Source organism: Brassica rapa, chromosome A08, assembly GCF_000309985.2.
Source record: "Brassica rapa cultivar Chiifu-401-42 chromosome A08, CAAS_Brap_v3.01, whole genome shotgun sequence".
In the NCBI taxonomy this organism is placed as follows: Eukaryota; Viridiplantae; Streptophyta; class Magnoliopsida; order Brassicales; family Brassicaceae; genus Brassica; species Brassica rapa.
Genome location: NC_024802.2, coordinates 10,926,247 through 10,952,734, shown reverse-complemented (window position 1 = coordinate 10,952,734; position 26,488 = coordinate 10,926,247). Strand labels below are relative to the sequence as shown.

The 26,488-nt window shown below is 34.8% G+C and overlaps 4 protein-coding genes and 1 non-coding gene across 6 annotated transcripts; 2 read left to right on the top strand and 3 right to left on the bottom strand.

Annotated features, from left to right (window-relative positions):
* Positions 1–210: 210 nt before the first annotated feature.
* TRNAC-GCA lies at positions 211–282 on the top strand. The gene has a single exon. It is a non-coding gene; the product is annotated as a tRNA-Cys (tRNA).
* Positions 283–2,362: 2,080 nt separating this feature from the next.
* Positions 2,363–4,976, top strand: LOC103834042 (AT-hook motif nuclear-localized protein 13). Of its 2 annotated transcripts, none has more exons than XM_033277380.1 (5): positions 2,363–3,638; positions 3,747–3,802; positions 3,896–4,027; positions 4,114–4,275; positions 4,356–4,976. In XM_033277380.1, exons 1-5 carry the CDS (start codon positions 3,035–3,037, stop codon positions 4,710–4,712), a joined length of 1,311 nt encoding a protein of 436 aa, XP_033133271.1. In that variant the 5' UTR covers positions 2,363–3,034; the 3' UTR covers positions 4,713–4,976. The 2 variants fall into 2 exon arrangements, with proteins under 2 accessions (XP_033133271.1, XP_009108348.1); XM_009110100.3 differs by having other exon boundaries at positions 2,547–3,662.
* A 64-nt stretch (positions 4,977–5,040) lies between these two features.
* On the bottom strand, positions 5,041–6,259 carry LOC103834041. The gene is made up of 3 exons (XM_009110099.3): positions 5,704–6,259; positions 5,468–5,640; positions 5,041–5,392 (listed from the first exon to the last, which is right to left on the bottom strand). Exons 1-3 carry the CDS (start codon positions 6,208–6,210, stop codon positions 5,281–5,283), a joined length of 792 nt encoding a protein of 263 aa, XP_009108347.1. The 5' UTR covers positions 6,211–6,259; the 3' UTR covers positions 5,041–5,280.
* A 2,828-nt stretch (positions 6,260–9,087) lies between these two features.
* Positions 9,088–11,082, bottom strand: LOC103834040. The gene is made up of 4 exons (XM_009110098.3): positions 10,813–11,082; positions 10,316–10,513; positions 10,027–10,245; positions 9,088–9,677 (listed from the first exon to the last, which is right to left on the bottom strand). Exons 1-4 carry the CDS (start codon positions 10,873–10,875, stop codon positions 9,483–9,485), a joined length of 675 nt encoding a protein of 224 aa, XP_009108346.1. The 5' UTR covers positions 10,876–11,082; the 3' UTR covers positions 9,088–9,482.
* A 9,672-nt stretch (positions 11,083–20,754) lies between these two features.
* Positions 20,755–26,178, bottom strand: LOC103834039 (ubiquitin carboxyl-terminal hydrolase 20-like). The gene is made up of 8 exons (XM_009110096.3): positions 24,320–26,178; positions 24,114–24,234; positions 23,927–24,037; positions 23,677–23,825; positions 23,269–23,589; positions 23,069–23,188; positions 22,475–22,973; positions 20,755–22,376 (listed from the first exon to the last, which is right to left on the bottom strand). Exons 1-8 carry the CDS (start codon positions 24,746–24,748, stop codon positions 22,198–22,200), a joined length of 1,929 nt encoding a protein of 642 aa, XP_009108344.1. The 5' UTR covers positions 24,749–26,178; the 3' UTR covers positions 20,755–22,197.
* Between the last annotated feature and the right edge of the window lie 310 nt (positions 26,179–26,488).

Below are 26,488 nucleotides of genomic sequence, written 5' to 3'. Positions count from 1 at the left end.
TGGTTGCTACATTTTGTTGATGAAAATATGAATAAGTGAAAAAAAATTTATGAACTAAGTGGTGGGGGGGGGGGAGTAGAGTAGGAGTCTAAAATGTTGGTAGGTTACAATTGTCGTAATCTATATTCTTTACATTTCATTTTAGAAAGTTTACAATAATATTGTTCCCCTTGGTAATTAGTTGTTAATATGCTACAGTATAGTCAAATTGGGTCCATAGCTCAGTGGTAGAGCAATTGACTGCAGATCAATAGGTCACCGGTTCGAACCCGGTTGGGCCCTTCTTTTTAATTATTAATTCTAAAATAATTTCGTTTTGGTTTCCACATAAATACCACCAACTAACACGCCTACACGACTCCTGTAGAATTGAGAGTATGGCTGAGGCGCATGTTGACATCACTCACTGAATTACCCACATGGCCACATGTTTCTGAAAACTCTTACTTACTACCCGCTACCTTTATTTGTTTGTTCACTTGTTCAGTGTCTTCTATCGGCTTGCTCATCTTGAGCTAAATTCATGTGCTCAAGGTTGGTGGGATCTCTCCTCGCTCAGATGCTCCAAAATTTCAGATTTCTCGTGTGTTGTTGTTGTCCACGTCGCTCATATGCTTAGAAGGGCTCATGCTTCTACCATGTATGCGTATTAACACAAAGAAGTTAAGAGTAATACAAGTCAGTGTTACAAAAAAAATTTACAAAGTTTAATAGATGTAAAACTAAGTGCAAAACAAACCCCAAGATCTACTTTGTTTGTCTAATACATTACTAGGATATGTAGCAGTGCTGACTTTGCATTTTTACTAATGTAGGTGTTTCTGGAATTTTTGAAAGTATAAGCTTTCTCCTGTGGTCTAAAGGTAAGCAGTATCTTTCTCAACGTTTTGCTATTTCTTTTTGACTTGCTGTTTACTCTGGCTATTTTTTGTTCTTAAATTGATTTGTTCTTGCACACTTTTTAGACTCAAGGCAATGATGTTCTTTGGTGTGATACTTTGGTGTGATATATGACGGGGAAGGTTTTGGTCAAGTGTGCTGACTTCTCCAATCAAAGAACCTAGACGCACACGCATGTAAGTAAATCTGTAAATATCACGGTTCGTAGCTGTTAGATGAAGACCACCCATCCAAATGGAATTTCAGGTCACACTTAAATCATACGATCAACACGCTAAAATTTACTTTACTATCACTCTTCAGCTGTCTAAAAATCTTTTCTGTTTTCAGGTACCAATGTTCACAGCGTCTGATTCAACGTGTATGGTTTCTTAAGGTACGAGCATGGCTTCAGACTTTTAAACATTGCTTTTTAGCTGCTTGTTGGTCCAATAAGATCCTCCACTTTAGTCGCTAGCATAGACAAAAAAAAGGGTTATGTGCTTTGTCATTGATTATCCCAAAACAGATCACTTTTTTTAATCTTTGGTTCTTTGAATTAACCGGTGAATTCGAATAATTTCGTGACATGTATGGGAGAAGAGTGGATATGACACGGTCAAGTGGGTACTTTCATACATAACCAAAGTTGGTTACTGCGAAAATCAAATGTTGAAAGTTACAGTTTTTCTTTTACAGGAAACCAATTTGGATCTTCGTTTTGGAAAAAAGGATGTTTTGTATTGCTCAGCTAAATATATGTTGGGTGCCAATATTAGTTTTACATTCCAGTGGGTCTATGTATTTTTATTTGGTGTAGCATTAAAAATTAGTATTTTCAGGTTGTCAATTAATTTGGAATCTATATAGTATATACACATTTCTCTAAATACATCATTTTTCTTAAAATGATGAGGCAAGAGAAGGACATAATGGTCAAAATAAGCTGATGTCATTTTCAGTAGTGATTGTATTTAAGATCTGATGAAGCATATACTTATACTTAAAAAAATAAATTCTGACACATCAAAGTACAAACCATGTTTATTTTGGATTTTCCAAAACACAGTCAATCCAAAATCTTTAGTCTACATGATCTTTTATAAAAAAATATAGACATTATTCTCTTATTAATTCCTTGTGCATTTGTTTCTACTCTAATTACTTGATAAATGGTTTTGTTATTTTCTTCTTGAGTCGAGAATCTTGACTCATCACTTCTGTTGAGTTTTGAGTCTACTCTATTAACATGATAAAAGCCTCCTAACATTCATCTTCAATGTCATTCTGATTTTAGTTGTCTCTTCCAATACCAAACTCTGTTCATTCAATGCAACAATGAAAGTTATGTGAAAAAATCCAAAATAAATAAAAATGCATTAATTTTATAAAAAAGAAACTGAGTTAAAGGAGGACACCAAAACGAAAGAGTACATTACAACTACAAAGTGTAAATGGACTGGTCATCATTTAAGACAGCCTCTATATTCTAAACATCTTCAAGTTAATTTATATCCCACTCTAAAATAAAATTCTCTAAAATAAAATTTAGAGTGAAATTTGTTTTGTCTCCAGTTAGTTTTATAGTACTAGTATATAATAGGGTAAAAATGAGATTATTCTAGAAATGAAATAAAAATACTCCATGTTTTTAGCTATATTCAATTTTCCCTCTAAAAACTTGGAAAAAATAAAACTGAAGTGAAACTCAATTTGATTATATAATTCTCCATTTATATTGGAAAAATTGAAAAATACATTGGAAACATTCTTTTGCATTAACAAACTAAATCCTAACTAAGTTATATGTTTAGATTTATTTCATTAAAATTAAGAATAAATTTTCTTTTTATAAAAAAAAAAAAAACCTCTGAAGAGTGAAACCTCCAAACCAAAGATTTGTTTATGTAATTTAATTATAATCATTTAAAAAATAATAATAATACACAGATCGTCTCTCTCTCTCTCTAATATCTCTGGTGTTAGCTAGCTCACACGCTTTCGCCTAAAACTCAAAAACCTCCACTTTCTCGTCTATTATCTCGGAATTCGCGAAACAGAAAAAAAGAAAAAAACTGGGTCTCACGAGAAAATTATTACCCTAAATTTAACCAAAGAGAAAGTTTCTTCCTTTACTTTCTCCAACCCTTCTTCGATGGATTCAAGAGAACTCCACCAACAACAGCAACAACAACAACAGCAACAACAGCATCAGCATCCCCAGCAGCAGCAGCTTCAACCACCTCCTGGGTTCCTAATGGGCTCCTACAACCGTAACCCTAACGCCGCCGCCGCCGCCGCCGCGCTAATGGGTCCCACCTCCACATCTCAGGCGATGCACCACCGCTTACCTTTCGGCTCTCTCGCACCGCATCAGCCTCAGCATCACCAGCAGCAACAACAGCAACTGCATCCTCACCAGCATCACCAACCTCAGCCGCAGCATCAGATGGATCAGAAGACGCTTGAATCTCTGGGATTCGAGGGATCGCCTTCTTCTGTGGCGGCCCAGCAGCAGCAGCAGCCGATGCGATTCGGGATCGAGCCACAGGCGAAGAAGAAGCGAGGGAGGCCGAGGAAGTATGCTGCCGATGGTAACATTGGTCTCGCTTTGGCTCCGACATCGCCTGCTTCTAATTCCTACGGCGGTGGAGCGGAGGGTGGTGGTGGTGGTGGTGGTGGAGATAGCGGCGGAGGGGGTAATGCGAACTCTTCCGATCTGCCTGCTAAACGGAACAGAGGTCGTCCTCCTGGCTCCGGTAAGAAGCAGCTTGACGCTTTAGGTACTGTCTGAAACTCGATCTAAAACAACTTTTGTTCATTTCTAGATCACTGTCTACTTAGGTTTCTGTGTTTTGTCTGAACAGGAGGAACAGGTGGAGTTGGGTTTACACCTCATGTCATTGAGGTCAAAACTGGAGAGGTAATTAATGTGTCTTGTGTAGTAACTCTTTGATCTTGTGTCGGAATTTTGCTTGTCTTTTGATGTTTTTGCTTTTGGTTAAACTTATGACAGGACATAGCTATGAAGGTAGTGGCGTTCACGCAACAGGGGCCACGCGCGATCTGTATTCTCTCAGCTACAGGAGCCGTGTCTACTGTAATGCTTCGTCAAGCTAACAATCCTAATGGAGCTGTTAAGTTTGAGGTATGCCCTTGTTTGTTCACTCCTTCATTTGAGAACTGGAGTTTTATCTGTGTGATCTTTTATTGAGCTGTTTTTGTTGTTTGCAGGGTCCATATGAGATCATTTCTATGTCAGGTTCTTTCTTGAATACTGAGAGTAATGGTACTGTGACCAAAACTGGTAGCTTGAGTGTATCTCTGGCTAGACCAGATGGTCAGGTTGTGGGTGGTTGTGTTGCTGGAATGCTTGTAGCTGGATCACAAGTCCAGGTCACTCTAATTCTCACACCTTTATATACTCAAGTTGATTCACTGAATCTTCATGATACTGAAGTTGATGGTGTTTATAGGTTGTTGTTGGAAGCTTTGTAGCAGATGGGAAGAAACAGAAACAAAGTGCAGGACGTGTTCAGAATACTCCCGAGCCAGCTTCAGCACCAGCCAATATGTTGACCTTTGGTGGTAGTGGTGGTGGTGGTGGTGGTGGAGGAGGAGGACAAGGAAGCCCTCGGTCTCAGGGACAGCAACATTCAAGCGAGTCATCCGAGGAAAACGAAAGCAACTCTCCATTGCACCGTGGTAACAACAACAACAACAATCATCATGGACTGTTTGGAAACTCTACACCGCAACAACTTCACCAAATGCCACCTATGCAGCAGCAGATGTACCATCACCACCTCTGGCCTGGCCACAATCCTCAATAAGCAGATGATGATGGTTCATGGCTCGTGCTGGCCGGGTTTGCTTTCCTGTTCGTTTTACACATCTCTCCATCAGAATTATCCATAAAGTAGATTGAGCTTTCTTTACTCTCTCGTCTTCTTCTTCCTCCTCCTACTTCTCTTCAATTTAATTTTGGTTTTAGATAAACAGAGATGTTAAGTAGGTCTCATTTCATCTTTTTAGTTTGTTTCTCTTAGTTACTTTTGATTGTGATAATCAGAGACACTTCTTTTTTACTCCTACAATCCAACGAATGATCTCCACTTCAGTTTCAAAATTTCTGATAGAAGAATTGACTTATATCAAACCTTTTAATACAAAACTCTTAATTTATACAAAAGCTTTAACAGAAGCACTTTTTTATTATCTATTAGATATAATAATTACATTCATTTTATTGTCACGTATATATTATATATATGTTTATTTGCTCTTCAGGCAAGTAAAACAAAAACAGTTAGAAAATAGTCAAAATACGTTGAAGGTGTTTGATACATATAGTCCAGTCACAGTCTCCATACTCTTCTTCGTGTTAAGTCTTTTGCTTTGCTAAACGGCAGAAACCAAAGCTGGTGATGCAACCATCAAGTCTTCTTCTTCTTCATCACCATCCTCATCCTCTGCTTCCCACATGAAATGTGCGTATGATCCCATAACCATACTGCAAACAAAACACAACCGTTTTACATTTTGAATTGGGGATTGCCAATGTGATCAATAATCATATATAGCATACCAATCACCAGGAGAAGCAATAACAGCTTGATCAAAGTAACCACGAGCTCGCTTCTCATCTCTTTTCGTCTCCCATATCAACTTCCCATACATTGACAATGCTTCACCATCACCCGGACTCTCAAGTATCGCTCTCCCGTAGTATTCCTCTGCTCTCTCCGCATCTTTCTCCACCTACACGATCCACAACAAACATCAAAACCCTGAAACCAACAAGTTTCTTGATCCACACGTTACCTCATACAAGAACTTGCCGTAGTTCATCAGAAGAAGCGAGTTGTTAGGGTTCGATTTCAACATCTCTCGATAGTAATCACCGATCTTGCTCCTACCATCGTAACCGTCTCCTCCGTTTCCGTTACCGCCGCTGTAACCAGATCCACCGCCACCGGAAACTCCTTGCTCCTCCGCGGGAACACCGCTCTCCTTCCAGATCAGCGATCCCCAGCCGTCGGAAAACCTAATTTCATCCTCCTCCTCCGGAATATTCGCCGGAGAAGGCTTCGATACGACGCTCTTCGACATTCTCTCGGATCTAATCACATCGCTCTCCGATAACACCCTCCGCAGCCCGGACGTAGCCTTGACGTCGATCGAGATCTTTCCGCCGGGGAATCTCTCGCCGCCGTGGCTGGGTAATGATTCGACGGAGTTGTGCCGGGAGATTGTCGTCGACGCCTTCCGCGACGGGATAAACCCGGTTTGAACCGGCATCGAACCGGCTCTCATTAAAAGAGATGTCATCACGAAGATTCAGCTTTTTTTTTTCGTCTTCGATCTTCCGATTAAATCCATCTCTTGCTATATATAGATTCGTTAATCATCCGACTTGTGTTTCATATCAACCGTTGGATCTTTAGACTTTTTTACCTCACGATCTCGCGCTGATATCTCGCCACGTCATCTCTTTCGTATGATGGACTTAAAGGTTGGATAAGTTTCAACCGTCCGATGCGATGACCACAATGGAGGGGAGGAATCAGGTACGTGTTGACTGTGGAGGGTTTGCATGTGAAGGCCCACGAGATTAACTGCTTTCTTAGTGACACGTGGAGTAGGTGGCGGGAGCCGGTGAGTCTAGAGATATTTAACTCTTGGATGGATTCTGTAGATGCACCCAGAATTACGAAACCGTCCTTACCATTATTATCGAATACCATTGGCGCGCCAGAATCATACAAGAAGCTTCAACTTCTTACATTCTTTGGATTTGTTGTCATGTCAATATTATATTATGGCACCTCATATCATGGTGTTTGATAAAATACAAAACGTTTTTATTAACATATACCATCACCAAAACTTTTACATTTTGCATGCATTTCCTTTTTGTTGCATCTCAAACTTTTTTTTTTTGGAACTGAAATGTGTCTCGAATTACTACAATCAAAATGCCGGTTATTAACGATGTGATGAAATCCAATGACTGAGAACCCACAATGATTAGTCTCTATCAGCGATAGATATGACGAATAGTTCATGTCCATAATGCACTTGGGAAAAATGATTTTGATAGGTGAATAATATCACGATCACACAAGATGATATTTCGTTTATCTTGTTTTTGTCTCCAAATCTAGAAGATCATGATTCACTACGGTTACAACCTACAAGTGGCAAATTTTCTTGTTTGATATTTGATAAGATAAGTTTTTTTTTTTGTCAAATTAATGATTACAATATGGTATTTTAGTTTTGTCATTTTGTTTCACATTGTTAAAAGCAACCTTATCTTATAAAAATGGTTATTATACGTAACCATTGAAAATGGAAACAACTTCACTCAACCCACTACTTGACTTAACTGATGACACTAATATAACAAAAGATCAAAAAAGATAAGATCGGATTAAACATTTTGTTTCTTTCCTTCCAAAAGACTAACATCATCCTTGATGAACTTAAGACACGTCCGTGACTGGAACTCTTGTTCACCTTAATGTCAAAAATTATATCACCTTTACTGCCACGATCATCATCAAAACATTACGTCACACCACCGCCTCTCAAGTTATTCCTCACCATTTTCTCATCAGTTTCTTTACTCTCTTCCTCGACAACATGATGCAAAATCTTGGTGTCCACCACGGTGGAGAAGCAGAAGAAACTGATATTCCCCTTTAAACAATTGAAGCTCCTCCTGTTAATACCGGCATCGACCTTCAAATCTTAAACTAAATTTTCACATTTTCTTATTCCTCTGTCAAAAATATACGAGAATAAAATATGGCTTTGAATGTGCCATACGCTTGTTTTTTTTTTTTTTTAACTTTACCATATGCTTGTTCCACTTATGCAAATCGAGCATAAGAGAAAGATGTTAGCGTCTCACTGCACAAAACATCTAAATGTAAGTAATATTGTTAAATATGTATTATATCTCGGAATCCAAAATAACCATTCGTTTATTGGTTCAGTTCCGATTTGGTCTAGGTATCCGCAATGTTTAATAGTATATGAACCATTTGGATTATAGTATTGTGTTTTCTAATTCGGCTTCACTATGGATATTTTCTGTTCAGTATGGTTTGGTTTTATATTTGCAAAATACTTCTGATCTCAAATACCAAAAACAGTTGCTATTTAGTCAAAAAAAAAACAGTTGCTATTACTTTAATTTCTTTTATTTTTTATTCAAAATCCATTTTCTTGATATTGAAACACTAATTTTTTATTTATTTCTAAAAACTTTCAATAATTTTCTATCCCAAAAGTCGATCCTGATGGCTGTAACTGGATGTTAATAAAAGGAATAAGTGGAATTACAGAAATAATAATTAGTGGAATTCAATGGAATAGAATTATTATTCCATTTGTTTCAGAACTATTTTGACGTGGAATGGTTTTTCAAAAGAATGTTGATATTTTTTTTTTGGAATGGAAATGAATAATATGGAATGAGATGGAATAGTCATTCCTTCTTTTCATTGCAACTGGTGAATATTTTATGGAATGAGAAGGAATTAAGTATTCAGGAAGTTTTTATTCCAAAAAAACGCATTTCAGTTGCATCAGTTATCTTTTCTTTTCATTTGTCTAGATATTTACTTCAACACTAGTGTTGGAAGATGGTCTGAACTTGTATGTAGAATAACTGCTGGACTAAACAAAGTTAGACCAGATCGAATTGGTTTACTATATTTGATACAATTTGGGATGGTTTACTGGTGAATAATTTTTCACATCGGAGGACTTTGGTGAACCATTGTGTTATATGCATTCTGTTTCTTGTCTTCTCTCTCTCATTGCTTATTCGATTTTTCAAATGGTTCTCTTCTCAAGAAAGTTAGACCAGACCGAATTGGTTTACTATATTTGATAGAATTTGGGATGGTTTACTAGTGAATAGTTTTTCACATCGGATGACACTTGGTGAACCATTGTGTTATGCATTCTGTTTCTTTGTCTTCTCTCTCTCACTGCTTATTCAATTTTTCAAATGGTTCTCTTCTCAAGAAAGTTAAAAGAGAAAGCAAATCTCACCTTCCCCACCAATTGCTCTCCAACACAATGTCCCATGAGAATTAATACACCGTATGGAATGGATTAAACAAATTTGTTGAATTTTTCAAACAGTTATTTTAAAACAGAGAAATACTTTTCAAACCATAGAAACGAGCGAATATAAAGGCAGCGAATCTCATTACTTATTTTGTTCTTCCAGATGCATGTATGGCACACCTAACCAAACCAAATTTACAACCAAAACTAGTTTTGTTTTATTTCCACTTTTACCACCTTCAAAGCCCTATATCTATATTTACCTTCTACCCTTTTTGCATCACATAAATATACAAAAGCACATTACATATTCACAGACTTACCATTAGCAGGACAAAACCTATATGGCCTTTTCTTCACCTAACACAAGCAAAAGGCCAATTCTTTGGTATATAAAAAAAGATAAGAGACAAAAGCTTATGTCTTAGCTAAACCTTTGTGTGTAATCTTATAGATGAAGAAACTGGCAAATGAGCTTCTGTATTTTGGCTTTTAACACTTTTGCTTCTTTTTATTTATCCCATTGGAGACCGGTGAGGGATTCCCTTTCTTCGCTTGGCGATTCTGCAATGACTAGATGCAGTAAGTGGAGGTGTTGATGGGCTGAAACTCTGAATGTTCTTCCCAATTCCAATGCTGCTACTTGAATCATCTGATTCCATCACAAGGTTCTTCCTTCCCTTTTCAAATCCTCTAGATGCTCCAGCAATCTTTATTTCATTTCCCAAAACACACATAAAAAGTAAAGTTTTATCAGAGAATGATTATGAGAATTGAGAAAGAGCTGCTATAAGAATGTACAAGACAAATCTGACCCATATCAAAAGTTTTGTTCTTTTTTTGGACAAGACTAAACAGGAAAAACTAATGCTTGGAAACGTTAGGTGAAACTGTAAAAGAATAAACCAAATTTGAAGATGACCCATTTCAAAAAGTTTTCATCTTTTTACTCAAAAAAGGCAATGAAATGGTAAGAGATCCTTAAAATGTGTGTACCCAATACCAAAGTTTCTTCCTTTTGACTTTAACACAAATGAAAAAAGATAAAAAAAATTGTACCTTGCAGCCAAGAGAGCAGAAGCGGAAGCTATCATCAACGAGGCTACGATAGCAAACCTTGCAGGTATTGGTCACGCCTTTCCCGGGCCTAGGCTGAGGCCTCTCATTCAAGAAGATGACTTTAGCACTATTGATCACATAAGTTTGGATCCCTGATATATCAATATGCTTTTGTATCTCATTCACCCTTATAACATCATGATAAGAAGATCTCCTTATCTGCAGGACAAAATTCAAAACCTCAACAAAGAAAAAACTAATTTAATTTGAATTATTGCAAAAAGCGTACCTGAATGGTGTGATGATTCTTGTGATGGGCAAGACAGAGAGAGCAAAGCGGACCGTTGGTACAGTCTAAGCAGTACATGTTGCATTCACTCTTGTGAGAGTCAACATGAAACTTGCAGTGACCAAAGAATTTCTCCTGAAGCAGAGGTTTCAGCCATGGCGGCTGCCTGTTATCTTCCTCCTCCGGTCCACCAGCTCCCTACACCAAAACCAGTATTCAATTTTGATGAATTATTTCAAAAAATATTACATGGTTTATGTTTAAACATATCTCTGTTTTCAACATATCTATTAAACAGAGCACTTTACTGATGAACCATTTTACAGTTTTTCTTTCAAAAGGCGATTATTTTAGCCATTTTCAAAATAAAAATCACAAAGCCAGACAAAATATTCAAATAAATGAGAGACTGAACCTAAAAAAGACAAAACATTGCACATTTGGAGAACAGAGAGAAGAAAACTAGAAAACAAGAAAGAGGGTTTTGTTTAAAGTACCATGATTCTTCTGTTCTTAGGCTTGATTTCTCGGATGGTATTCTCTTGATCCTCGATCGCCATTTTCACTAAGAAACCTAAAAGACAAAGTCTTTTTCGAGTAAACGCTTCGAACTTTTTCTATAGAGAGAGAGAGAAAGTGAGGAGTTTTGTTGCAGAGAAGGTTTAGAGGGAGAAGAATGAGGAAGGGAGGAGAGAAGACAGTCTCTCTCTTATCTTAGCAAAGTCGACCAACCAAACCTCCTTTGCCTTTCCTTCTGTTTCTCAATTATGTTTAAAAAAAAAACCTAATATATTATATTTTCTTTTAAATTATGCCAATATGAGGAAAAGTATTTTTCCATATCTTTTTGCGATAGCCTCTTTTTTTTTTTGTCAAACTTTGCGATATTCTCTTAACAAAACAATATTACTAAGCATATCTTACAATGATATAACCACATTCCAACTAAGATTTTAAGTTCTATAAAAATAATGAAAGGATATTTTGGTTTTAATGATCATTTTTCAGAGAACACTGTATTTTAAAATATATTTTTCAACTTTATTATGTATTTTCATATTTTTAAATATATTTGTCATATACTGGAGACTTATCTTCATATGTTATTCCTTTCCGTTACATAGCCTTACCGCACACCATTATTGTTGGTTATACATTAAGCATTTATGTATGAGATAAGAAATTTCCTTTCGTTATTAATATGGACTTTAAAATATTTTTTTTGGGAAAGTTAGTTTTTCGTGTTATAATATTATATTAGCCAAGTGGAGAAAACTAGTGCTCCATTATTGTAGCTTGACATCTCATCTCTATCCTTTACAATCCCATTATATTTTAACTAGATCGTTTTCCGCGCTACGCGCGGATAGTTGTTATTATATATTCTAACTATTTTTGTTGTATGAATATCAAGAACTTTTATAAATTAATATTGAATAAATTAATAATCTCTATAACTCAATAAATTTTGCCGGTCCCAACTTGGACCGGGTCAAAATTTGACACAAATCGATAGAATAATAAGTTTCTAGAAAATTCTACGTAAATATATGGTCCCATTAAAATTATAAATTGATAATTTATATTTATACATATTTTATATAAGTAAAAACCTATTATTACATTATTTGTTTTATATTCACAATGAAATTATCTTTATATTCTTGCCATTTAATATATTTTTGATGAGATTTAGTAATAGTATATCTAAAACCACATTTAAATTATGTGCAATATATATTATATACACCAAATAATATAATAAAATTAAAATGTCAAATTTCAAAAAATAACAATTAATATATATATACTAAAATCAAATATATTTTTATCTTAGAATCAAAAATAAGAAATCTAACTAAGAAAACTTTTGTAAATTAATATCTCTATAAAATAATAAAATTTCAAAGTCCCAACATTATTAATTTGTTGAGGTTATATTGTATTGTAGAATTGTCTGTGTTAATAAACTATTGAGTGTGTAGGATATATTATAAGAAAAGAGACATGCTCTGAATTTTGTTATATGTATATTGCATATAGGTTTTTTTCGTCGCATTTTTTGTAATAACTTTTTTTTTGGTTAGTTGGGCCAAAATATCAAAATTGAATTCATAATACATAAACAGTTCTCAAGATGCCGAGAATTTATTCTTAATTTTGTTTTCTTGATTATAATCTTAGGAGTTGTAGATTGGAAGTTTATCTCTAACTAATGTATTGAACTTTACTTTTATTTTTCCTTTGAAGTCTTTGATGTTTTTATTATTGTGTCAAGGTAAAACTGTGTGGCTGATAATGAAGCGAATAATAATTTTCATGCAAATTATTAATCAGAGTATGTATCAGACTTTTAAGTTTGTATTTTTTTTATATATATTTTAGGGATATACTTGTCGCCATGACAACTTTATATCTCCGACTACTTATGATTTGAAGCTCATTGAACATAAATTATTGGTTGTCCCATAGTGTAACATCCACATCTTGACGATTAGTGCAACACTAAATTTGCGTTATGTCAAAAAAGAATCATCCAAGAGCTTAAGAAAAACAACCTATTTGCTTTAAGTTCTAAGCTTGCTTCTTAGAAAGTAATCAGAAGATTTTAAAGTCAGAACCATTCGTTTGAGATTGGATCATTGAGTGAATATAAGAAATTGCTTATTCATTAAAGTTGACTATAAAAATTGCTACAAATGCAAAAGGATTTCCAGGATGGTTTTAGAGACTCTTATAGCCATTCCTAGTTGCGAGCTTCACCATATTACTACATCTATTTTATACAGGTATATACGCTTAGCAAATTAAATATGTTTTGAATATTAGTTTCATAATCCATATGAAAACAAAGTAAATACTTTTTTTGTTCTTACTTTATATAATATTTACCTAATTACTATATTTTAAACTTGAAAATTTTATTAAATCTTAAATATATTTCTACTTTCAGAATGATACAAACCATGCTAATAAAAATACTTACATTTCTCAGAATTACTAAATGTAGTATTTATATATGATTAGACAAAAAAATATAATTTTATGTCTTCCAATGTTGGTTGGACTCTAAATATTTTGTAATACATGCCTAGCAAATTGTATATATTTAAGAATGTTAGTCTTGATGAAAAGAAAATCACCATTATCTATTCTGTCTGTTATCATTAATGTAAAACAATTATTTACTTAAAATTGTATATATTTTCTTTATTTGTTTCTTTTAATTAATAAAACATTTAAAAAATTTAGAGTTAAGAAAATATTTACTCACGCTTTTTTCTGCACTTTTATTTTACATAGATATTTTTCCGCCTGTTTAATTTTTGTTATTTTGTAAAATAAATTATTATTTTATTTAAATGTTCCTTTAACCTAATAGCTTACTTTCTTTTTGTTTTGTTAATAAGTTTTGAATATTACTCGTTCCGTTTCATAATGTTCTAGAGAAAATTTGATGTTTGAAAATGTAAGATGTTTTAATATTTTTAAGATATTTTTAACTTTCTTGAAATTTGGTTAAATAATAATATTATATTTTAATGTTTTTGATTGGTTTAAATGTATATTATTAAATAATATTTAAATAAAAATTGATTAGTTTTATGACCAAAAGATCGTATAATATGAAATAGAGTAGTACTTTAAAACCTTGTTATCATCAAAAAAATTGTTTAGTGGTGTGATCAAGCATTGACATTTGTTGCTGATCTTTAACGTCTTTTACATCATAAACACGTTGATCCAATCATTCTCCCGAGTCAGGAGCCTATTGCTGGGGGAAGTTAAGCAACCGTACTCTCTTTTCTTAACCTTTTACCTCATCGTCGTGTTCCTTTTGTGTTCTCAGATACCAGCTACTATAGCATATACGGTCTGTGCCTTTTTCAGTCTCCAAGTTCTATTAGCAGGCATAAAAGCCAAGAAATTCGACCAAAGTGAAAAACTGTTCACTGGAACAGATTAAAAACACACGTCTGGTATGTTTAAGCTTCCTCAGCTCTTGGGTTTATGTTATTAGATTCAGGATTCTCAATCAAAGCTTTTTGAGCTTAGAAGCCAAAGATTTTTCCCATAAAGATGTTCGAAGAAAATTCTTATGGAAGCTTTACAGGCAAGAGATGGTAGCTAGGCATCGACCAGTCTCTATACCTCTTTCTTCTAAAAGTTTGGGAGGAGACTATTGGTATTGTTTATCAATCGATCCGCATGTAATGTGTGTACATAAATGTAAAAATTAGGAAAGTCTTTCGTGAAATATATATTTGTACTGATTGTTGCCTGCCTCAGTATCTATATTTCAGCACTCTTTGGTTTCTCTAAAGTACATAAATACATACGTGTAAGAGAGTGATATGGTAAAAAGACAGCAAATCAAATGAAATATGATTGCAACCTTTAACAAAAGTGTTCCTGTTGATTTCTAGCATTTGACGTCCAGCTTTAATAATTTCATACTTTTCCCCCGTATAAACAACTATCAGAATCTAAAGACTGTAAGATTCTTTACCGTGACTTCATCTCAATTTCCACTTTTCTCTCAACCATAGACTTCACCCGGAAATTCCCCAACGATTTGCAGCCTAATCCTCACTGAGAGTAATTTGTGGGTTCAGCAACAAAGAATATGCAGTGCTCATGCTAATTACTCGAGTATCATCAGTCAGGAGCAATGGCCTGAAAACTGAAACTCGTGTTGATGGAAATGCAGTCTTGTTATTGCAGGAAATAATACTCACATCAACCCTAAAGCTTGAATAGGCATCCCACACCACCACGGCACCACATGTACTGAGTTGTAAATCAAGAAATAAGAGAAGCCATGTTACATCTTTGCCTGAAAAGTAAAAGTTCCAAAAGATATAATGAATAAGTAATATTACTTGGATGTTATCAAAGTACGACTTTTGATGTATTTTGTACAACATGAACCACTCTTGCAGCACAAACTCAACGGATGATTCTGCAATTAGAAAGGTCTCATTTGTGTATACTAATCTAAAAATCTGAGTTTGAGATTATGTTAACCCTGAAGGTGAGATTCAATATTTATAAAAATTCCAACTACACACACACAAGAAAAGTTGAAAGCGTTATCCACATAATCAGTTCTTTCATGAGATTATTTAGTAAAGGAAGGATGTATAATGAGTCTTACATTTCCTTCAGTTTCAGAACCCTCATTGATTGACAGATTGTAGAGAAGGACCATTTCTTGTCTTTTTAATCAGTTCTCTGTATTGCAGAGAACTAACATATAGATGGAGTGATCTATTCTTGGTCTTGTTCTTCTTGATTTTATCTTCCATTGAATCTCCTCTTTAATTTATCTGACAAACATAAAACAACAGGCAACAAAGTTGAATTTCCTTTTGGGTCTTAGTGGTTCGATCTTAAACTTAAGCGGCATTCCTCTAACAGACAGCAGGAACAGAGAGCAGCGAGACAGATTCATCAAGACACACACAACAACAAAAACGGTTTCGTTAACCGAGTCACTTCACTGTAACGAAACATGATATAAGTTGGTACATCACAAGTGACTACACTGAAAGTTTCAGACAGAACACCTAAAATATATAAGACGGGACTTTGTTTAACAGTAGAAGATGATGTTCTGATGACAGAAACTCAACACGTTTACATAGTGTTTTCTAGATTATCACGTCGGAACTATCAACTGGTACCTTAGAGAAATAACATAAGATCAGATCAATATCTCAGTCACAAATCTAAACACATCAAGGGGATCTTATGGCAATGCACATTTAGTTTGAGAGTTCATTTTAAGACTAAGACGGCAATAATTGAATCAGTATCAAGAGTATTGGTTCAATACTCTTAGTAGTTAACGATACAGTAATCTAAGAAATTTTTTTTATGGTGGATCGAGAAAGAAGGAGATAAAGGAACGAACCAGCCACGGATGTAAGAGCTGTAACCAGAGTTCGCATCCTAGTAACAGTGATGATCATGATAGCAAGCAGTGATTGTATTGTTGTGGTGGAGGCTGAGGCAGAGCCTACTGAGAAGTACCCTGATAGGCGCATTCTTAAGGAGGATCCAAAGGTGTTTGAGATGGATATCCCAGCGGTAGATACTGAGATTGGTAACATAATCAATTTGATCACCAGGGAAAGAGAGATTTAGAGTCAGCCAGAAGATCAAAAGGTTTGTTCTTCTACCGTAAGGAATTCAAACAAAATAGAAATTGGATGACGATAGTACGAACCTGGAGGAGAATACGAATCATGTGCTTAAGCTTTGGAAATGTTAGGGGTCATTGTTGATTTGGTTTCATCGCCATTAGTTCAGCTTAGGAGACGAAGCAGTTTTTAAAGGAGGAGAAAGAAAGGTGAAACGAATTCATTAAGAGGGGAGTGAAGAACATAATTGATTGTTGAAGAGAGCGAAGCTGTAACAGAGATTTACGGGTATCGGAAACGGAGAAGACGGAATTTAGGATTTGAGATGTGGGCTCGAGCTGGAACTGATATGACGTGGCAAAACAATTGTTTCTGATTGGCTGATTTTTCAAGAGGACGTGGCATGCCTCTCCATTGAGTATATTAACCTTTTAGTATTGTTAGATTAAGAAAAAAATCCCATATTTTTCTTTTTCGTCATCAGTGGTCTCTCATTTGCCCCTCTCTTTTTCTAATATTTTAAAAATACCAGATAGAATATATGTGTAATATATTTCTATAATAGTTTAATTTGTTTAAACAATTAATCCATCTCAATACAGAACCAACCAACTAACAAAAACTCTTTCCGTGTCAAAAATACTTTTAATATAACATCCTTGGGGGAAGTTTCCTCAGGCGAGCTCGAGCAGACGGAACAACCAAAACCACCATCTCGCTCTTTCCATTCTTCGGTGCTATCCTTTTCTTTCTAAAGAAAAAGATGAAGCCAATGCAGATCCTTATTCGCGGTAGCAGAGATATATTTAGTTTGATCCGAAATATAGTCAAATAGCATAACAGTTGGGGAACAAAAAACAGAGTTTATAAGATACCAAAAACTACAAAATCATTTCGGAATTATGTTATTTTCAAATTAGTGTATGTGCATAAGAATGAGTTGGAACAAGTGTGAATCGCACTTTACTTCGCTGTTATATTATTGGTGTTTATGTGTATTAGTGTATATAATAAGAAGATGGATTACATAATTAGATTCCATTGGTATAGCTTTTGTAGCGAGCAATAAGCGGCTCATCAATTGGACATTTTAACCTAATCCATGTGTACTTGTATATAACATTTTAATATGATTCATTTATAAAGAAGAGATTGATGCAGAAATTTAGGTCAAAAGATGGGTGATTATATATAATAACACACTCGTTTGTTTAGTAGTGCTTTCGTTTGGTTGTTGTTCCCATTTAATTAGGTACAACATAGCAAAGTCAGTACTAACTATTCCAGTATACATCACTTGAAAAGGAAATCCTATTTTGATTATAACAAAATCATATAGGCACATAACCTATTTTGTTTTATATACCAAAACTTGTTTGGAATCGTTGTCATGCTTCGTCTGATATGAAAGTACAGTGTTTTAATAAATCAATATGTTCCCTAAACGTAAAATCATATTTAAATCAACTTTAACGAATAAGTTTCTCTTCTTACATATTGAACTAACCACAGTTTTTTGTTCTACTGAAATTCGATAGGTGAAACCTAGAATTATTTATCTAAAGTGGTGAATTCTTATTATTATTACAATAAGATTCACTTATTTCTTTGTTAATTAGACCACCATGTTTCATGCGGATGTATAATTTGTTGACCCGATGATGATAAATCATTGTTGCAACCTTATGATACCTGTAGTCTCTGACTTTAACAATGACTATAATGTAGCATATAATATAATAAGATAAAGACGACAAGTAAATAAAGTAAAGGAAACATATAATACGCATTGTATAGACGTCATATGATAATAAAAGCTTTTTATTCATTTGTCATGCATGATTTAGATGGAGGGAGATGCCAAATTGTTTTTTCAATAGAAAAGTTTGAAAAATGAAACTATTTAGTCAAAACGATAATTTTTCATTGGTGGATTATCTTCTTTGGATTATCTTCTTGTGGCAATTTTGATTAAAACGTATGCAGTCATTTAAACAAGAACGCAGACATCTTATTTGCGTTTTGTTGTCCATTGACTTTGAAAAAAGGACGCCACTTGACTTTCACATTTTGTATAGTCCCAATGCACATTCTTTTTTTTTTTTTTCCGCCAAGAAATTTTGATTGATATAAATCCGGGCTAAGCCCATAGTACATGGCCAAAGGCCCAATTACAAAATTAAAACCTCGAAGCCCATAAACCAGCCGGCTACTCTCTAGAAAATTTAAACCGGCCCACGGCCCAAACCAAACAACCCGACCGACGCGTTTGGGATACTCGCATCAAGGAGGCTGGGTGCATGCCACGTGGAAGCATCTGCGCCCTCGGATCGACACGCGTCGCACACCGTCTCAACCTGATCAGCTCCGCCTCGAAACGCCGCCAGAACCCTAACCGGATCTGCATTCGCCGGTCCTTACCACTCTCAACAACTGTCTTCATAACCGGTGGTCCTCCATGAAAAGCGTCATCGGACTCACCGCGCTCTCCTCAGGACCACCCACACCCTGAACTGTCTTTTCTTGTCGGTGATAACATCCATGGAGAGCTCAATCTTCTTCAGAGAGCACTTCCGATCTGTATAAAATTTTCTCGACCGACAAGAACAAATCCCGAACTAACCTTGAACCGCTAACACCCAAAATCTCCACGGGTTACAAGACGGCAGCGTAGAGCTGTGGTAGCCTCCACTCTCCGGAAACTATACGACGACGGCGGAGCTAAAGAAAGCCTCCCCTTCTCGAAACACTTAACCGACGGCGGTGGAGCAAAAGGAGTCTCCACCTCCCGGAGAAAAACACCGGCGACGACGGAGCTGTAGAAGCCTCCCCCTCCCGTACTCTAACCTTAATCTAAACGAGCCACCTCTCCACCGCATAAGACCTTCTCCACAACCGCGTCTTCACTCCAAGCAACAAGCCGCCATGCATGATGGAAACGGCCGGAGTCACAGCTCAGACAAGGCAGAAGTGGAGAGGATACGGAAGAGAAACACTAGGACGCTTTTAAGAGGACGAAACTCCGGTCCCGGCGACGGCACGCTCGCGTACGCGCCGGCCGAACGTCGGGACCAGCTAGATCTACTTTTCTCTCTCTCTCTCTCTCTCTCTCTCTCTCTCTCTCTCTCTCCGTCCGGTAACCAAATGCACATTCTTTCCTTTTTCATAAATAATTTGTGTTTTTTTTTTCAATACTTGTTTTTGATGATCACATCCCTTATATATTATTTGAGAAGCATTACAACTTCTTTTTGTAGCCACATGTCATCACTAGGATGATTCTTAGAATCATTAGAGAAATATGTTGGTCCATCTAATTATATAATAAGTTTTTTTATTAAACTAACAATAAATTCATTATTAATGTACTTCATTATTTCCTTAAATAAAATTTACGGAATTGCCTAATGTGGCTAAAGTATATATGACATTAATGATTTTGAATAATAAAGATTTGATAAAAATTAGTGTATCTTTTATCATATTTGTTTAATTTTAAACTATTAAATAAATTAAACAACCACAATAACCGTATAATAAAAAAAAATTAGATTTTTTTTGTATATGTTATATTTTGAATTTTGAAAAGCGACTATAAATTACTAAAACTGTTTAAAGTCTTACATTCAAATGATTACAAAATTATATAAGTGAAAAGTATAATTTAATTAGTTATTAAGATTGATATATATATATATATATATCGTTTTAAATTAAACTATAAACCATATAAAATACATAAATCTTTTAGTTTCAAAATTTACTTTGAACAATTTTTTGGTAAACGTTTTGAACGAACATTGATAACTTATTTTTTTTAATTATAAATTATTAAAACTATTAATCTCACAATGAAAATTTTGTTATCAGTAATTTAAATTTTTCTCTATGAAAGATACAAATGATCAAAAAAAACTATATGAAGATGGTTTCGGAACCAGAAGAATGGCCAGCATTTGAAAGCTATATGGAAGACATTAAGCTCTTAAAAAGAAGTTTCATCAACTCAAACATCGTTCATGTACCACGGGTGGAGAACCTACGGGCGGATAGCTTAGCACGCAGTGCTAGGAAACAACCGTCTTTCGTCGTTCACATGGATATGGAGTTACCGATTTGGTTTACAGAGTCAAGTTGAGTCTGTAAATGTTTTTTGCTGTAAAAAAAAAAAAAAACTATATGAGTAGAAATCATCATTTAATAGACATTAGTATTAAAAATATACTATGTATGTTAGTATCATTTAAATTTAATTACATATCCTATCAAATATTAAAAAAAATTGGATTAATAAAATTGATTTATATGTTCACACTAATTTAATTATATATTTAATAGTTACTGACTTTTAATTATTCAATATATATTTATTATTTCATAATATGTAAAAATATTTAATACATAAAATAATTTTTATATATAATGTTCATCCCGCGCAAGGCGCGGGTCTTAACCTAGTATTACCTATTTATTGTTTTTCTATTTCTATTGCTGAGTAATATTTCCCATTACACACATAATTCCAACACAATGTGACCTGTGATAAATCTTAAAAAAAAAATGTGACCTGTGATATAAATGAATTATTTTTCAACTTTTTATTTGTATTTGAAAGATTAATGTTTTACAATTTAATTCATGTGTTTGTTTTAATAATTTATTATAATTTTAAATTCAAATATGGTTGGTATAAAATTTATAATTTAAACAAAACATATGTAAATATTTTTAAAATTTTAATGTGTGAAAACCTTAAAACATCAACAGAGAGAGAGAGAGTATCATCTAATACATTATAATTTATAATATGAAGCAATTAATGTATTATATAATAATACATTAATTAACATTATGCATGTACCTTTCCATGTTAATTTCAACAGGAATCGCTTAAAATATTTTAAAACATATTAACAGAAGTTGTTTTCTTGACATTTAGACAAAAATTCTACAAACAAAAAGGAAAAAAGAATGGATTTAGTCAAAAATTAATCACTTGGCTTGGACACGGCACACCATATCTGACCTGACCCTGGTGGGCTTTCTCCTTATCCTCCATCCCTTTTCTTTATTTGGTTTCTAGAGAAAATTGTATTTTTTTTTGTCAGTTGTTTTTTTGTGAAACTAAAATTAAATATGTACGAAAGAGATTTGAACTTGGGATATTATGGGTGCATAGGTAGAGTTCTTTTTCAGTTGTTAACCAAAATACAAACGAAACAAAGTGTAGACTCGGAAGGAGACTAGTATATTGCTACTCAAATTTGAAAAAAAAATAATCATAGTCCAAATAATCTTCAGGCTTTAACACTTTACTTAGTGTATTTAACTTGGTAAATTTCATTTCAATTGAATTATTGGTTAATCAAGTGGTTTGAAAGTGACCGGAACCAAACCGACCGGCTTTCATCTCACTAACAAATTGTTGTCTACTGTCCTGTGGTCTGGTCTATAGTAGTGATCTTATTAATTTGTCGCCATTAGGCGTTTGAAGTTCGGAGTTAGAACAAAAACAAAGTCATTGACAGAATGATTCTAAAGTTTTTATTAATCAGCAAAACAAGTCAAATCAACCGGAAGTTCCAAAATCAGCTACTATGCACAAAGTATTAAAGTTTGATTTAATCTAATCAAAGTCACCACCAATATTTCCCTTATCACACCTAGAAGATGCTTCTTAGCTAATTAAGCGATCAAGAAAGCTGATAAGATACATGTCCAGACTGCTAGACAATTTCATGATGTTTTTAGTTTTTTTTGTGCAGAACCAGATGTAGACATAGCTTCGCCCAACTCTCTATCACGTGGTGGAGGTTTCTTCATGAGGCTTATTAGTAATGGTTGCTTGTAAGGTTCTTCTTCTTCATAGTTCTTTTTAGCTTCCACTCGTTCGAGTTGAATTTGAAAATTTCCTTCTGCAAAATCATCACACACATAGACCAAGTAAGTACTCAGCTCCATGAGGTTAACATTAATTGAAGAAGGCATAAAACTCAGTTAAAAAGAATGGTACCCGGCTTTTTTGGTGACGAGCCTATCAAATAAGGAGAAAAGGCAACACCAGTTGTAGCTCTTTCAGTGGCAAAACAAGAATCTGCTTCTTTCTCAGTGCATGAGTTGTTGGAATCATCATCAGGATCATGCTGGTCCAAAAGCACTTCCATGGAAGATTCCTCATCACTAGACTCTTCAGATTGAGACAACTCATTATCTTCCTTAGGCTCGTCGGAGTGGGTTCCACAACTCTCTTCTGTCTCGACATGTAATAGGTCTGATACTCCCGCTGAGCCACATCCCTTTTTGGATACATTCTCAGAACTGATTTCAGATGAACACTCCTCGTTGCTAGGATCAGAGACGGACTTTGGCGAAGGATATTCCGAGCTAGTATCTTCTTCGGTCATTGGATGTAACTCTTCAATGGCTGTTGAAAACCATGGAGTCCCTTCTCTTGCATAGAAAAGAATATATGAATTTTGTGATAACACACAATCTTCATCGACTCTAGTGACCTACCAAGGTTTTTCAAAGTCACAGCAAGAGACATGTTAATTTATTTAAACTGTTACATCAATCAATCAATCAACGTTACTACTAGATGTATCACCTGTTTGTCATTAAACTTATGCCATATACTTGGGGCTGACCTCACAAAGGAAGAGTAATGACCATAAGCTAATGATCCATAATGCTTCACAAGAGCATAAAGATAATATTTTGCAGCAACCTAAATTAAGAAATAAAGAAATGTGTTATCTTAGATAAACACAAATAATTCGAAGGGTGATGAGAGACAGTTTGACATACTTGGTCATTGCTCATATATGGTTGCAAGTCTAACTCCAACGGAAACTCGACATAGTTACAGTTCTTCAGCATGAAATATCCATTATTCTTGAATCTCTTCAAGTGAAATGTGATAACCTGTGGCAAATTTTGTAGCAAGAGTCGCTTCTCCTTTGAAACTTTTTCATCACAGTTATCACACTTCATTTGCTCTTCAAGTTTTTCTACACGAGTAAAGGAATCTAGTGCACTTTGAAGGTTATCAACATCTTCAATTTCCAAACTCAACCCAAGAGAATCTTCAAATGTCTCGGAAACGTAGTTGCAGTTGCAGCAACGAAGCTGATACATGTATCCCGAATCAAAATTTAAAACGCATAGGAAAACTGCTTGACAAAAATATATGGTTAATTAGAGTTAACTTCTTACCTCACTGACGAGACGACCACCAAAGATATGTTGAACAAAGTTAACATCATTTCTTCGATTCAAACAACATATCTCCAACTTATTCAGAAACGCATGTAGAAACTCATGTGCGTCTTCTTGTTGGTAACGCCGGAAGTCAGGTGAAAAACCTGCATGTGGTAGTTTAATGATTAAATTCAGAGAAATATATACAAAAAATATAATAAAAATATTATGACGGGAGTTTTTTTTATTTGTGGAGGATACATACAACGGAGATTGTTAAAGAAATAGACCGGAGATATTGAAAATACTGAAGTGGTCTCGAGTGCAACACCAATGTGATATCGAAGAGCCCTTATCACACAGAACCTCTGGTTGCCTAATATCAGATCAAGTACAAGGTTATGTCAAAATAAGAAAAATAAAAAGCCTCATTGTGAGAGAGTCAGTCTTACAGTTACAAGGGTCTTCATATTGGTATGCGTAGAGGCTCTCGATAAGAGGCACGGTGTGAGTGAAACATTGCAAGACTGAGTTAATGAAACAGCTGTTGCCTAGGTTCAAAAGTCCAGCACCCTATATATACGAATTGATGTCAAATTGTAATCAGACAAAACCCTAAAACTGAAACAAAAGAGAATCACAAGTTCAGAAAACATACAACACAAGGGGATTCCACGATCTCTGGAGGTTTTTGTCTGAATCTCCACAAGGGTTGGTTCCCTGAGTCAACATCAGTATCGGATCCAGGTGAAACATTGGGAGACCATTGTTGGCGATTATCTGGAGATTTAGACAAACAAATGTCCAAGTGTGTATCGTTTCTCTTAGAGTGATTTATAGGCTTGTTCATGACTTGAGCATCACTGCACTCGCCGTGCTCAAGACGTAACGGAGAAGGCGCGATTAGGGTTTCGTCCAACGGAGTAGAGAGAGGCTCATCCGAGTTTCGAGGCGGAACTGAGACCTCCTCCGTCGAGAACGAGACCTGATTATTACCAATCGACTCGTCTATGGTTTCGACGGGGTTTGGTATTAACGGCGAACGAGGTAAAATAGATGAAGAGAACTCGGAATTAGCCACCAGCATCGTATTAAGACAAAACCCTAAGATTGAAAATTAGGGTTTCGTCTAGAAGTCGAGAACACTGATTTGGAGAAAGATCGTAAGCGAAGATGAGAGTAAGTTTTAGGAGAGGGTTTGAGTGGAGAAGGGAAATCGAGACGCCATCTTTTATCTCTAAAGTAGAATATAGACGTCGAACATCTGATTGATATGCTTCTTATATACGGTACGTTTGTTTGAGGTCGGTGGTGGCCACACGTTTAGATTTTTTTACTCTATTCTATTCAAGCCAACAATAGTTTTAATAATTTATTGGTAATATATACTACTAATACATACAAAACATTTATATTAAAATATTTTTTAATAATTTAAAGTTACAGATTTTATACAAGGATAAAGCAATTTAGTTGTAGCACAGCCAACCATAAATTTTAAAACCAATTGGTAATATAAGTAACAAGTAATTAGTATCCTTGATTGATAATTTGATTTGTATCCTCCCACAACTACAAAATCAGAATCATCACTAATTTTTTTTCAAGCCATTAATTTTCAGTACTATATACTATCTGCAAGATGACAAAAAAAAAGGATACTATCTGCAAATGTTGTATTCGTGCGTGCTACATGATAGTTGTTAAAAGAAACAAATTTTTAGTTTTTTTTTTACCTTCTACTATTTTTGTATCACTTTTATTTTTTAAAAATAATTATTTTTTTAAACATTTTTTATTTTAAAAATATAGAATTGTTCATAACTAGGTGTTTTACTCGCATATGCAGATATAATTATGTTACAAAATATTTATTAGTATATTTATTATATATTAGGTTTCTTATTAATTTTGAATGATATTTTTAGATAATAATAATATAGAATTCAATTTCTTTTTAGCTCAATTTAGTATTTATGAGTTACCGGAAACAATGCACAGCATATTATCATAACATCAATGTTAATTGCATTCTGATATGACGATTGTGCCATATGAATTTTTCTATGTACGATTTTCACCAATGCAGTGGATCACCATTCAAATGCAAGAGACATGAAAGTGTCTTCATCCAAAAGAGTATCAGTTTTGATTAGATAATCTTCCTCATTGTAATTCGCAGTTTCTTCTATATTGTTGATGTTGTTCATAGTTGAGCTAGAAGAAACATGCTATTACACAAAGTGAAATTCACAACTTTCAACTATATGTTTCTATCGAGGATAATTAATGTTTCAATACTTTGGTGATTGTATCGCGTTTGAAAGCGAGTAGGCATTACAAGAAAATATCGGGATACTGAGGGAAAAAATCGTCGGTATGTCGTCGGAATAACGCTATTCCGACGACATACCGACGAAAAAAGTCCTCGGAAATATCTCCTCGGAAATTCATACTTCCTCGGAATTCCGTCGGAAATTTCCGACGGAATTCCGAGGAAACAAAATTCCGAGGAAACTCCGAGAAACATATGTTCGTCGGAAGGTTCCTCGGAATATACCGATGGAATTCCGATGGTCAAATCCTCGGAAGTTTCGACAAAACATTCCTCGGAATGTTTATCGGAAAATTCCGAGGAACATATGTTCCTCGGAAAATTCCGAGGAACATATTTCCCTCGGAATTTTCCGAGGGAATGGAGTTCCTCGGAAAATTCCGAGGGACAAAACTCCCTCGGAATTTTCCGAGGAACTCCATTCCCTCGGAATTTCGAAAAAATTTATTTTTTTAAAAAAAATTTAAATTTTTTAAATTTAAATTTAAAAAT

Bases quoted from the DNA above. Each gene is read 5' to 3' on its own strand.
- LOC103834042 (XM_009110100.3), top strand. From the start codon at position 3,035: ATGGATTCAAGAGAACTCCACCAACAACAGCAACAACAACAACAGCAA. The intron at 4,028-4,113 runs GTATGCCCTTGT...TGTTGTTTGCAG, and splicing joins ATGGAGCTGTTAAGTTTGAG to GGTCCATATGAGATCATTTC. The intron at 4,276-4,355 runs GTCACTCTAATT...TGGTGTTTATAG, and splicing joins TAGCTGGATCACAAGTCCAG to GTTGTTGTTGGAAGCTTTGT.
- LOC103834041 (XM_009110099.3), bottom strand. From the start codon at position 6,210: ATGACATCTCTTTTAATGAGAGCCGGTTCGATGCCGGTTCAAACCGGG. The intron at 5,641-5,703 runs GTAACGTGTGGA...TGGATCGTGTAG, and splicing joins ACGGCAAGTTCTTGTATGAG to GTGGAGAAAGATGCGGAGAG. The intron at 5,393-5,467 runs GTATGCTATATA...TTTTGTTTGCAG, and splicing joins ATTGCTTCTCCTGGTGATTG to TATGGTTATGGGATCATACG.
- LOC103834040 (XM_009110098.3), bottom strand. From the start codon at position 10,875: ATGGCGATCGAGGATCAAGAGAATACCATCCGAGAAATCAAGCCTAAG. The intron at 10,246-10,315 runs GTACGCTTTTTG...TTTGTCCTGCAG, and splicing joins AGAATCATCACACCATTCAG to ATAAGGAGATCTTCTTATCA. The intron at 9,678-10,026 runs GTACAATTTTTT...AATGAAATAAAG, and splicing joins TCTGCTCTCTTGGCTGCAAG to ATTGCTGGAGCATCTAGAGG.
- LOC103834039 (XM_009110096.3), bottom strand. From the start codon at position 24,748: ATGCTGGTGGCTAATTCCGAGTTCTCTTCATCTATTTTACCTCGTTCG. The intron at 23,826-23,926 runs GTATGTATCCTC...TACCACATGCAG, and splicing joins TTTCTTTAACAATCTCCGTT to GTTTTTCACCTGACTTCCGG. The intron at 22,974-23,068 runs GTGATACATCTA...AAACCTTGGTAG, and splicing joins ATAAGTTTAATGACAAACAG to GTCACTAGAGTCGATGAAGA.